Source organism: Oncorhynchus masou, chromosome 16 (genome assembly GCF_036934945.1).
Source record: "Oncorhynchus masou masou isolate Uvic2021 chromosome 16, UVic_Omas_1.1, whole genome shotgun sequence".
NCBI lineage: Eukaryota > Metazoa > Chordata > Actinopteri > Salmoniformes > Salmonidae > Oncorhynchus > Oncorhynchus masou.
The window spans coordinates 43,384,539-43,398,096 of NC_088227.1; the positions used below are offsets into that span (position 1 = coordinate 43,384,539).

Below are 13,558 nucleotides of genomic sequence, written 5' to 3' on the forward strand. Positions count from 1 at the left end.
TACTCTATGGAGAGAACACATTGATACTCTATGGAGAGAACACATTGATACTCTATGGGGAGAACACATTTATACTGTATGGAGAGAACACATTGATACTCTATGGGGAGAACACATTAATACTCTATGGAGAGAACACATTGATACTCTATGGAGAGAACACATTGATACTCTATGGAGAGAACACATTAATACTCTATGGAGAGAACACATTGATACTCTATGTAGAGAACACATTGATACTCTATGGGGAGAACACATTAATACTCTATGGAGAGAACACATTGATACTCTATGGAGAGAACACATTGATACTCTATGGAGAGAACACATTGATACTCTATGGGGAGAACACATTGATACTCTATGGAGAGAACACATTGATACTCTATGGAGAGAAAAATGGTATTCTGTCTGTAAAGAACACATTAATGCTTTTCAGATCTTCATCATCCAAGACAACTCGCTGATGTCTGGTGCTTGTGTGGATACTGTAGATGTGTAGTGCTTACATACAGCTAAGAATGAATGTGTTCTCTCGGTATTTGCCTGTGTTAGGTGCGTAGTGACTACATGCAGTACCATGCCAGTAAAGTCAGTGATGGAATGGCCCTGCAGCTGGGATGTCTGGAGATCAGGTGAGGTTGTGGATTTCCCTTCTGGATATTGTATTAGACAGCGTCAACACATGACAGTTGGCTTGGTCCGTATAGGGCTTCGTTTGGCACGTCATGTTGTGTTGTCTCTTCTGCTTTGCCTTCAGGAGGTTCTATAAAGACATGAATGCTAAAGGCCTGGAGAAAAAGTCCAACTTTGAAGTGTTAGAGTAAGTATGTACGTTTGTTTCTTCTTCTTCTCCCTACTAACCTACTAACCTTCCATGACGTTTGATTGGTTGTTTGATTCTACCTGGTCTCTCCAATGAAGGAAGGACGTGGGGCTGAACCTGTTCTTCCCACAGGAGCTCATTGACAGCATGAAGGTGCATTTATACATTTGTTTTTTTGATATCCGCACGATCGTTTAAAATATTATTGTAAGTTTCTACGAGTGTCAATGAGCCTACTTCACTTTTACGTCAACAAGGATAATTTCTGATAATTTTCTACGCTAGCAGTGTTGTTTACCCTCCTCAAAAATGTATTTGTCCACCATGTGACGTAGGGTTATGATGAAAGTGTGTGTGGGGGGGGGGGGTTAGGGTCACTATTACTAACAGACACAATTAGTTTCATTAATATAATGTTGTGATGTTCTGTCCCAGTCTCGTCATCTTCGTAAGATGATCCAGCAGACGTTCCAGCAGTACGTTACTCAATTAGAAGGGGGGGTTAGGGTCACTATTACGAACAGAAACAATTAGTTTCATTAATATAATGTTGTGATGTTCTGTCCCAGTCTCGTCATCTTCGTAAGATGATCCAGCAGACGTTCCAGCAGTACGCTACTCTGAAGGAGGATGAGTGTATGGTTAGCTTCTTCCAGACACTCACCGACTTCATCACCATTGGCGAAGAGGTCTACCCTTGTGAACTGGTGGTGAGTGTTGCTGCTGGCTTTACATACAACAAGAGGATGCACTGCAAACACCTGACCTCAAATGCACTGCAAATACCTGACCTCACTGCAAATACCTGCCCTCACTGCAAATACCTGATCTCAAATGCACTGCAAATACCTGACCTCACTGCAAATACCTGACCTCACTGCAAATACCTGACCTCACTGCAAATACCTGACCTCACTGCAAATACCTGATATCAAATGCACTGTAAATACCTGACGTCACTGCAAATACCTGACCTCAAATACACTGCAAATACCTAACCTCACTGCAAATAGCTGACCTCAAATGCACTGCAAATACCTGACCTCAAATGCACTGCAAATACCTGACCTCAAATGCACTGCAAATACCTGATCTCAAATGTACTGCAAATACCTGACCTCACTGCAAATAACTGATCTCAAATGCACTGCAAATACCTGACCTCACTGCAAATACCTGACCTCAAATGCACTGCAAATACCTGACCTCACTGCAAATACCTGATATCAAATGCACTGTAAATACCTGACGTCACTGCAAATACCTGACCTCAAATACACTGCAAATACCTAACCTCACTGCAAATAGCTGACCTCAAATGCACTGCAAATACCTGACCTCAAATGCACTGCAAATACCTGACCTCAAATGCACTGCAAATACCTGATCTCAAATGTACTGCAAATACCTGACCTCACTGCAAATAACTGATCTCAAATGCACTGCAAATACCTGACCTCACTGCAAATACCTGACCTCAAATGCACTGCAAATACCTGACCTCACTGCAAATACCTGACCTCAAATGCACTGCAAATACCTGACCAAACTGCAAATACCTGACCTCACTGCAAATACCTGACCTCAAATGCACTGCAAATACCTGACCTCAAATGCACTGCAAATACCTGATCTCAAATGCACTGCAAATACCTGACCTCACTGCAAATACCTGATCTCAAATGCACTGCAAATACCAGACCTCACTGCAAATACCTGACCTCACTGCAAATACCTGACCTCAAATGCACTGCAAATACCTGACCTCACTGCAAATACCTGATCTCAAATGCACTGCAAATACCTGACCTCACTGCAAATACCTGACCTCACTGCAAATACCTGACCTCAAATGCACTGCAAATACCTGACCAAACTGCAAATACCTGACCTCAAATGCACTGCAGATACCTGACCTCAAATGCACTGCAAATACCTGACCTCACTGCAAATGCCTGATCTCAAATGCACTGCAAATACCAGACCTCACTGCAAATACCTGACCTCACTGCAAATACCTGACCTCAAATGCACTGCAAATACCTGATCTCAAATGTACTGAAAATACCTGACCTCACTGCAAATAACTGATCTCAAATGCACTGCAAATACCTGACCTCACTGCAAATACCTGATCTCAAATGCACTGCAAATACCTGACCTCACTGCAAATACCTGATCTCAAATGCACTGCAAATACCAGACCTCACTGCAAATACCTGACCTCACTGCAAATACCTGACCTCAAATGCACTGCAAATACCTGACCTCAAATGCACTGCAAATACCTGACCTCAAATGCACTGCGAATACCCAAGTGTGGACTTTCCTAATTCGTTTGTAACTGCCAACGTTTTTTAGTGGGGTTTCAAGAATCTACAATTATAGTCTGAAGTTTGTCAAGAAATGAAAGTTAACTTGCAACCCCACTGTTTGTCCACAGCAAGGCTGGAGTCTGTCAGTAGAGCTGGTGATAGGAGCCAGGGGCATTCGCCAACGCACCCACAAAGACTCAGCAGTAAGCAGGATGTTAACTGTTGACACTAACCCAGAAAGGTTCAGTGGTAGGCAGGGTGTTAACTGTATATACTAACCCAGAAAGATTCAATGGTGTTATCGGTTTACACTAACCCAGAAAGATGCAGTGATGTTAACTGTTTACACTAACCCAGAAAGATTCAGGGGTGTTATCGGTTTACACTAACCCAGAAAGATTCAGTGGTGTTATCGGTTTACACTAACCCAGAAAGATTCAGTGGTGTTATCGGTTTACACTAACCCAGAAAGATTCAGTGATGTTAACTGTTTACAGTGCATTCGGAAAGTATTCAGACCCCTTGAATTTTCAAAATTTTGTTATGTTACACTCTTATTCTAAAATGGATTAAATAGATTTTTTTTTACCCCTCATCAATCTACACACAATACCCCATAAATGTATTAAAAATAAAAAACAAACATCCCATTTACATTAGTATTCAGACCCTTTACTCAGTACTTTGTTGAAGCACCTTTGGCAGCGATTACAGACTCAAGTCTTCTTAGGTTTGATGCTTCAAGCTTGGCACACCTCTATTTGGGGGGTTTCTCCCATTCCTCTCTGCAGATCCTCTCAAACTCTGTCAGGATGGATGGGGAGCGTTGCTGCACAACTATTTTCACGTGTGTCCAGAAATGTTCAATCGGGTTCAAGTCCGGGCTCTGGCTGGGCCACTCAAAGACATTCAGAGACTTGTCCTGGAGCCTCTCCTGAGTTGTCTTGGCTGTGTGCTTAGGGTCGTTGTCCTGTTGGAAGGTGATCCATTGCCCCAGTCTGAGGTCCTGAGCGCTCCAGAGCAGGTTTTCATCAAGGATCTCTCTGTACTTTGCTCCGTTCATCTTTGCCTCGATCCTGACTGGTCTCCCAGTCCCTGCCGCTGAAAAAACATCCCCAAAACATGATGCTGCCACCACCATGCTTCACCATAGAGTTGGTGTCAGGTTTCCTCCAGGCGTGACGCTTGGCATTCAAGCCAAAGAGTTCAATCTTGGTTTTATCTGACCAAGGAATCTTGTTTCTCATGATCTGCGAGTCTTTAGGTGCCTTTTGGCAAACTCCAAGTGGGATGTCATGTGCCTTTTACTGAGGAGTGGCTTCTGTCTGGCCACTCTACCATAAAGGCCTGATTGGTGGAGTGCTGTGGAGATGGTTGTCGTTCTGGAAAGTTCTCTCATCTCCACAGAGGAACTCTAGAGCTCTGTCAGAGTGATCATCGGGTTCTTGGTCACCTCCCTGACAAAGGTGCCTTCCCCGATTGGTCAGTTTGGCGGGGCTGCCAGCTCTAGGAAGAATCTTGGTGGTTCCAAACTTCTTCCATTTGAAGAATTATGGAGGCCAATGTGTTCCTGGTGACCTTCAATGCTGCAGAAATGTTTTGGTACCCTTCTCCAGCCTCGATACAATCCTGTCTTGGAGCTTTAAGGACAATTCCTTTGACTTCATGGCTTGGTTTTTGCTCTGACATGCACTGTCAGGTGTTGGACCTTATATAGAGAGGTGTGTCCCTTTCCAAATCATGTCCAATCAATTTAATTCACCACAGTTGGACTCCAATCAAGTTGTAGAAACATCTCAAGGAAGATCAATGGAAACAGGATGCACCTGAGCTCAATTTTGAGTCTCTTGGTAAAGGGTCTGAATACTTATGTAAATACGGTATTTGTATATATATATATATTTATATATTTATACACACATTCTAAAAAAATTATAGAAACCTGTTTTTGCTTTGTCATTATGGGGTATTGCGTGCAGATTGCTGATTTTTTAAGAATATTTATTCAATTTTAGAATAAGGCTGTAATGTAACAAAATGTTGAAAAACTCAAGGGGTCAGAATACTTTCCGAAGACACTGTCTATAATCCTCCTCTGTTCCCTGTCTATAATCCCCCTCTATAATCCTCCTCTATTATCCTCTATTATCCTCCTCTATAATCCTCCTCTATAATCCTCCTCTATTATCCTCTATTATCCTCCTCTATAATCCTCCTCTATAATCCTCCTCTATAATCCTCCTCTATAATCCTCCTCTATAATCCTCCTCTATTATCCTCCTCTATAATCCTCCTCTGTAATCCTCCTCTGTAATCCTCCTCTATAATCCTCCTCTATAATCCTCCTCTATTATCCTCTATTATCCTCCTCTATAATCCTCCTCTGTAATCCTCCTCTGTAATCCTCCTCTGTAATCCTCCTCTGTAATCCTTCTCTGTAATCCAGAAATAGCTCAGCACTCTGGTGAATGACCTGAAATGAACATGTATTTTTTTTGCCACACGAATGTTTAGGGTATGAGCCCTTCTTCAGGGTGCATAGGGAGAATGTTACGACAACTGTACAGGCCTCACACAGGTGGGCATAATAGGTTCACAGTCAGCACTGACCCAATCAGATCGCAGCAGAAGGAGCTGTGTGGGAAACATGCAAATCAAATAAAAATAACTACAGTTGAAGTCGGAAGTTTACATACACTTAGGTTGGAGTCATTAAAACACGTTTTTCAACCACTCCACACATTGTTAACAAGCAAACTATAGTTCTGGCAAGTCCGTTAGGACACCTACTTTGTGCATGACACAAGTAATTTTCCCAAAAATGGTTTACTAACAGATTATTTCACTTATTATTCACTATATCACAATTCCAGTGGGTCAGAAGTTTACATACACTAAGTTGACTGTGCCTTCACACAGCTTGGAAAATTCCAGAAAATTATTTCATGGCTTTAGAAGCTTCTGATAGGATAATTGACATAATTTGAGTCAATTGGAGGTGTACCTGTGGATGTATTTCAAGGCCTAACTTCAAACTCAGTGCCTCTTTGCTTGACATCATGAGAAAATCTAAAGAAATCAGCCAAGACCTCAGAAATAAAATTGTAGACCTCCACAAGTCTGGATCATCCTTGGGAGCAATTTCCAAAAGATGCTGTAAACAGGTACAAAAGTATCTATATCCACAGTAAAACGAGTCCTATATCGACATAACCTTAAAGGCCGCTCAGCAAGGAAGAAGCCACTGCTCCAAAACCGCCATTAAAAAAGCCAGACTACGGTTTGCAACTGCACATGGGGACAAAGATCGTACTTTTTGGAGAAATGTCCTCTGGTCTGATGAAACAAACATAGAACTGTTTGACCATAATGACCATCGTTATGTTTGGAGGAGAAAGGGAGAAGTTTGCAAGCCGAAGAACACCATCCCAACCGTGAAGCACTGGGGTGGCAGCATCATGTTGTGGGGGTGCTTTGCTGCAGGAGGGACTGGTGCACTTCACAAAACAGATGACATCATGAGGAGGGGAATTGTGTGGATATATTGAAGCAACAAGACATCAGTTAGGAAGTTAAATCTTGGTTGCAAATGGGTCTTCCAAATGGACAATGACCCCAGCATACTTCCAAAGTTGTGGCAAAATGGCTTAAGGACAACAAAGTCAAGGTATTGGAGTGGCCCTCACAAAGCCCTGACCTCAATCCCATAGAAAATGTGTGGGCAGAACTGAAAAAGCGCGTGCGATCAAGGAGGCCTACAAACATGACTCAGTTACACCAGCTCTGTCAGGAGGAATAGGCCAAAATTCACCCAACATATTGTGGTAAGCTTGTGGAAGGCTACCCGAAATGTTTGACCCAAGTTAAACAATTTAAAGGCAATGCTACCAAATACTAATTGAGTGTGTGTAAACTTCTGACCCACTGGGAATGTGATGAAAGAAATAAAATCTGAAATAAATAATTCTCTCTACTATTATTCTGACATTTCACATTCTTAAAATGAAGTGGTGATCCTAACTGACCGAAGACAGATAATTTTTACTGGGATTAAATGTCAGTAATTGTGAAAAACTGAGTTGAAATGTATTTGGCGAAGGTAAACTTATGACTTCAACTGTGTGTGATATGTGAGGGTATTTTCAGCCTACACGTTTATATCCTTCTACAAAAAAACTAAAAGAAAGAACATTCCTCATTGTTTAACCTTTATTTAACTAGGCAAGTCAGTTTAGAACAAATTCTTATTTTCAATGACAGCCTAGGAACAGTGGGTTAACTGCCTGTTCAGGGGCAGAATGATAGATTTGTACCTTGTCAGCTCGGGGGTTTGAACTTGCAACCTTCCGGTTACTAGTCTAACGCTTTAACCACTAGGCTAACCCTGCCGCCCTCTGCAAGGGTGTCTCTCTTTGGAGAGGTAATACATCCCTATCTCTTCCTCATCCCCATCTTTCCCATCCCCAGCCTGTGTGGGCTTCAGGGTGAAGTTTCCCTTAGGGACAGATCTAGAATCAGCTTCCTCTCCCCCAATACTTACCCTAACCATTAGTGGGGGAAATGCTAAACTGACCCAAGGTCAGTGTCTACAGGGCAACTTCACCCTTCACCTGAGGCTTTTAAGTGTATCAGCTAATTGTTTCTCTCTTATACCCCCAGCCTGTGTGTCTAGCGAACTTCAAACAGATCAAGAGCATCAAGTGTTTATCTCAGAGTGACAACAAAGCCCTCCTCAATCTGGACATAGACGGAGCCAGACAGGTACACATTGAAACTATGTATTATGATCTCAAGGCAAAGCTGATTCTAGATCAGGTTTAAATAACTATGTATTATGATCTCAAGGCAAAGCTGATCCTAGATCAGGTTTAAATAACTATGTATTATGATCTAAAGGCAATACTGATCCTAGATCAGGTTTAAATAACTATGTATTATGATCTCAAGGCAAAGCTGATCCTAGATCAGGTTTAAATAGCTATGTATTATGATCTAAAGGCAAAGCTGATCCTAGATCAGGTTTAAATAACTATGTATTATGATCTAAAGGCAAAGCTGATCCTAGATCAGGTTTAAATAACTATGTATTATGATCTAAAGGCAAAGCTGATCCTAGGTCAGTACTCTGAGACCATTAATAATAATAATGGGTATAATAATGGGTCCAGGCCTCACTGTGTCCTGACTTAAGCAGTGCTAATAAAAACATTTTCTTTTTTCTATGTGATTTGTAATTGTCAGTAATGTGAATGGTTTGTATCTTCTTCGTCAGCCTCTGTCTATCAACGTGACTAAGTTTGCGATGGCAGAGAACATGGTGGATCTTATTGATGGTTACTGTCGTTTGGAGCACGCCACTGACGAGTCGTTTATCGTCAGACCTAACAAAGGTAAAAGGGGGAATCAGGAAGTTCACCTCGTCTATATAATGGTCAGGGGAAACACTGAAAGAGTGCATCACAACGTGGGTTTCCTCATTTTCTCGTTTCTCCTCCAAATTAAAACCAATGTGAAGTAACACCATGTTTTTGTCGTGACCCCATAGACGCCAATCTACGATGTTCCCTTCCAGATCTGCCCACAAAGTGAGTGGATTAAACAAAGCTTCATATTTTGGGGCTTTTTTTGTGTGTAATTTCTATAAAAAATCACTATGCTGAAACTGAACTGTACATATTGAAGAGTAGTTGTTGGAACATCGGATGTAAGCGCAAGTGAAAAGTGAGTCTCGGATTGTTTTATCGAGACAGGAAGTGTTATTGTAACAGTGTGCCTGGTGTATTGAGGAGCTATAAACCCAGGATTGATGATCCTTTCCTCCTCTGGCTGTCTCTCTTCTCCTCCTCTGGCTGTCTCTCCTCGCCTCCTCTGGATGTCTCTCCTCTCCTCCTCTGGCTGTCTCTCCTCCTCTGGCTGTCTCTCCTCCCCTCCTCTGGCTGTCTCTCCTTCTACTCTGGCTGTCTCTCCTCCCCTCCTCTGGCTGTCTCTCCTCTCCTCCTCTGGCTGTCTCTCCTCTCCTCCTCTGGCTGTCTCGCCTCTCCTCCTCTGGCTGTCTCGCCTCTCCTCCTCTGGCTGTCTCTCCTCCCTTCCTCTGACTGTCTCTCCTTCTACTCTGGCTGTCTCTTCTCCTCCTCTGGCTCTCTCCTCTCCTCCTCTGGCTGTCTCTCCTTCTACTCTGGCTGTCTCTTCTTCTACTCTGGCTGTCTCTTCTTCTACTCTGGCTGTCTCTCCTCCCACTCTGTAGTCAAATGGAAAACACAGGTTGCTTCAGATATAGCATGGGTGAGTTATTATCTACCAAGACTGCTTTCATCTTTGTTTGACGAGTATCACAATTCATTATTACTCTTTGTTCAAATCAGTACAGTGGCTATGGGGGGTGGGGCAATGTGTCTCAAGTTGACCCATCTGTTTTTGACCACAAACTGACACCATTAAATATCCTATCGGTCAGGATCTGAAATCTACGCTGAGATTGATGAACGACCGAGGTCTGGTAAGTAGCACGTTTCCTGAAGTCCATGATCAGCTCCTTCGTTTTGTTGACGTTGAGGTTATTTTCCTGGCGCCAGGGCCCTCACCTCCTCCCTGTAGGCTGTCTCGTCATGGTTGGTAATCAAGCCTACTACTGTTGTGTCGTCTGCAAACTTGATGATTGAGTTGGAGGCGTGCGTGGCCTCGCAGTCGTGGGTGAACAGGGAGTACAGGAGGGGGCTTAGCATGCACCCTTGTGGGGCCCCCTGTGTTGAGGATCAGCGTAGTGGAGGTGTTGTTTCCCACCTACACCACCTGGGGGGGCGTCGTCAGGAAGTCCAGGACCCAGTTGCACGGGGTGGGGTTCAGATCCAGGGCCCTGAGCTTGATAATGAGCTTGGAGGGTACTAAGGTGTTGAACGCTGAGCTGTCGTCAAGGAACAGCATTCTCACATAGGTATTCCTCTTGTCCAGATGGGATAGGGCAGTGTGCATTTTGATGGTGATTGCATCGTCTGCGGATCTATTGGGGCGGTATGCAAATTGAAGTGTGTCTAGTGTGGCTGGTAAAGGGTGAGGTGAAGTGATTAACTAGCCTCTCAAAGCACTTCATGATATACATTTAGTTCATTTACCTTTGCTTTCTTGGGTACAGGAACAATGGTGGACATCTTGAAGCAGGTGGGGAAAGCAGACTGAGATAGGGAGAGATTGAATGTGTCCGTGAACACTTCAGCCAGCTGGTCTGCGCATGCTTTGAGGACGTGGCTTGGGATGCCGTCTGGGCCAGCAGCCTTGCGAGGGTTAACCCGCTTGAAGGAGTTACTCACGTCGGCTACAGTCTTTGGGAGCATGGATTCCGATTGTTCAGACCTGTGTTGAATAGACCTTAGCACGGGTACTTCCTGTTTGAGTTTCTGCCAATAGGAAGGGAGGAGCAGGATTGAGTCGTGATCTGATTTGCCGAAGGGAGGGCGGGGGAGGGCCTTGTAGCCATCCCGGAAGGGAGAGTAACAATGGTCGAGAGTTTGATGCTCGAGGACTACAGGCAATGTGTTGATAGAACTTCGTTAGCGTTTTCCTCAGATTTGCCTTCTATGATCTACTGTATGTTCTATGATCTACTGTATGTTATATGTTCTATGATCTACTGTATATTCTATGATCTACTGTATGTTCTATGATCTACTGTATGTTCTATGATCTATGTTCTACTGTATGTTCTATGTTCTACTGTATGTTCTATGTTCTATGATCTACTGTATGTTCTATGATCTACTGTATGTTCTATGATCTACTGTGTTCTATGATCTACTGTATGTTCTGTTTTATGATCTACTGTATGTTCTATGATCTACTGTATGATCTACTGTATGTTCTATGATCTACTGTATGATCTATGATATACTGTATGTTCTATGATCTACTGTATGATCTACTGTATGATCTATGATCTATTGTATGTTCTATGATCTGCTGTATGATCTATGATCTACTGTATGTTCTATGATCTACTGTATGTTCTATGATCTATGATCTGCTGTATGATCTACTGTATGTTCTATGATCTACTGTATGATCTATGATCTACTGTATGATCTACTGTATGATCTATGATCTATTGTATGTTCTATGATCTGCTGTATGATCTATGATCTACTGTATGTTCTATGATCTACTGTATGTTCTATGATCTATGATCTGCTGTATGATCTACTGTATGTTCTATGATCTACTGTATGATCTATGATCTACTGTATGATCTATGATCTATTGTATGTTCTATGATCTGCTGTATGTTCTATGATCTACTGTATGTTCTATGATCTACTGTATGATCTATGATCTACTGTATGTTCTATGATCTACTGTATGTTCTATGATCTATGATCTGCTGAATGATCTACTGTATGTTCTATGATCTACTGTATGATCTATGATCTACTGTATGATCTATGATCTATTGTATGTTCTATGATCTACTGTATGTTCTATGATCTACTGTATGTTCTATGATCTACTGTATGTTCTATGATCTATTGTATGTTCTATGATCTGCTGTATGATCTATGATCTACTGTATGTTCTATGATCTACTGTATGTTCTATGATCTACTGTATGTTCTATGATCTACTGTATGTTCTAAGTTGTAAGTTCCATGACAGCTACTCATGGTGTTGTTGTATACTTGGTTCCAGTGGTGAAGTATGGAATCGACAGACATGACATTGTTCTGGGACGGATCCTTGGCGAGGGGTTTTTCGGGGAGGTCTATGAAGGAATGTACAAGAAATCGGCAAGTCTGTCTCCCGATACCCTACTCGCTCAGTCAATTCTAACACCTCAAATGGGTCTAACTTAACACAATATTGATCTCACTTTGTGTGTGTGTGTGTGTCTGGTCTCTGTGTTTGTGAACCAGAATGGGGAGAGGCTAAGTGTGGCGGTGAAGACCTGCAAAGACTGTTCACCTGACGTCATGGAGAAGTTCATGAGTGAAGCAGGTACAGAGCAAATACTGATCACACTTCACCAACTCACTCGCCTTGTGGTTAGAGTGTCCGCCCTGAGATTGAAAAGTTGCGATCCCCGGCCAAGTCATACCAAAGACTGTAAAAATGGGACCCTGCTTGGCACCAGTGGTGTAATTTATTACATTTTTTTTGCAGACCTCAAAAGTGGTCTCCTGATGAGGTTTAACAAAGTAAAGATCATTTAAAAAATCCCAATCAATATAGTCTGAATTAAAAAATAAAATGTATGGGCTGCATCTCAATCCACTGCATCCTCCGATGTCGGCCTTCCTCATCTGGTGGAAGGTGGCAGAGCTACAACGGTGTTAGTCAGACCAGGAGACATCCTGAAGATCTTCTCACAAAAACGTCTGTGGCATCCGAACAGTTTGGCCTAAAAAACTAATGTGGAAAGACGAGATTCTCACCAACACGATGGTGTTCTCCATTTTGCTCTACGACCCCCACAAGTGTCACAGGGCTAGTCTGAAGGTAACCACGGTAACTCATACAAATAAATGGAATTATATGGAGGTAGTTTTGTGCCAACAAAAATAAGAGGTTAAATATGTTTCCAAAAAAAACATTAAATATTTCCTGAGCTTTCTTATATGTCCAAGATATAGGACAGAGACTTCAAAACCTTATTCCTTGACAGTCTTTTATTGTCATGAATGAATGTGTTATTCAATGAGATTTTATAGGCTGTGGTAGTAAAAGCCGAATTCAATTATTTTATCAAATATTTTTGTTCACATTATGGGAATATTTGAGTATACCCACTTCTTTAGGTAATATGGGAATTTGTTTTGGCAAAATTAGAGTATACCCACTTCTTGGCACTCAGCATTAAGGAGAGATTGGGGGTGTGGCCCTGCGATAGACTAGTGTCCTGTCCAGGGGGTGTCCTGTACATCAAGCTGTCTCACTGCAGAAACAGGAGAAAGACTAGTGTCCTGTACATCAAGCTGTCTCTCTACAGAAACAGGAGAGAGACTAGTGTCCTGTCCAGGGGGTGTCCTGGTACATCAAGCTGTCTCTCTACAGAAACAGGAGATAGACTAGTGTCCTGTCCAGGGGGTGTCCTGTACATCAAGCTGTCTCACTGCAGAAACAGGAGAAAGACTAGTGTCCTGTACATCAAGCTGTCTCTCTACAGAAACAGGAGAGAGACTAGTGTCCTGTCCAGGGGGTGTCCTGGTACATCAAGCTGTCTCTCTACAGAAACAGGAGATAGACTAGTGTCCTGTCCAGGGGGTGTCCTGGTACATCAAGCTGTCTCACTCCAGAAACAGGAGACAGACTAGTGTCCTGTCCAGGGGGTGTCCTCTACATCAAGCTGTCTCCCACTACAGAAACAGGAGATAGACTAGTGTCCTGTCCAGGGGGTGTCCTGGTACATCAAGCTGTCTCACTCCAGAAACAG

The 13,558-nt window shown here is 42.6% G+C and overlaps 1 protein-coding gene across 3 annotated transcripts in view; it reads left to right on the forward strand.

Annotated features, from left to right (window-relative positions):
- Positions 1 to 13,558, forward strand: part of LOC135557983 (protein-tyrosine kinase 2-beta-like) — a 61,239-nt gene that overhangs the window by 25,262 nt on the left and 22,419 nt on the right. For all 3 annotated transcript variants that reach the window (XM_064991737.1, XM_064991738.1, XM_064991739.1), the window contains 12 exons: positions 559 to 638; positions 764 to 826; positions 928 to 982; positions 1,399 to 1,539; positions 3,273 to 3,347; positions 7,804 to 7,905; positions 8,417 to 8,534; positions 8,690 to 8,729; positions 9,389 to 9,426; positions 9,599 to 9,640; positions 11,818 to 11,915; positions 12,042 to 12,123. In XM_064991737.1, the coding sequence (XP_064847809.1) occupies positions 559 to 638; positions 764 to 826; positions 928 to 982; positions 1,399 to 1,539; positions 3,273 to 3,347; positions 7,804 to 7,905; positions 8,417 to 8,534; positions 8,690 to 8,729; positions 9,389 to 9,426; positions 9,599 to 9,640; positions 11,818 to 11,915; positions 12,042 to 12,123 (934 nt within the window). The remainder of the gene's footprint in view (positions 1 to 558; positions 639 to 763; positions 827 to 927; positions 983 to 1,398; positions 1,540 to 3,272; positions 3,348 to 7,803; positions 7,906 to 8,416; positions 8,535 to 8,689; positions 8,730 to 9,388; positions 9,427 to 9,598; positions 9,641 to 11,817; positions 11,916 to 12,041; positions 12,124 to 13,558) is intronic.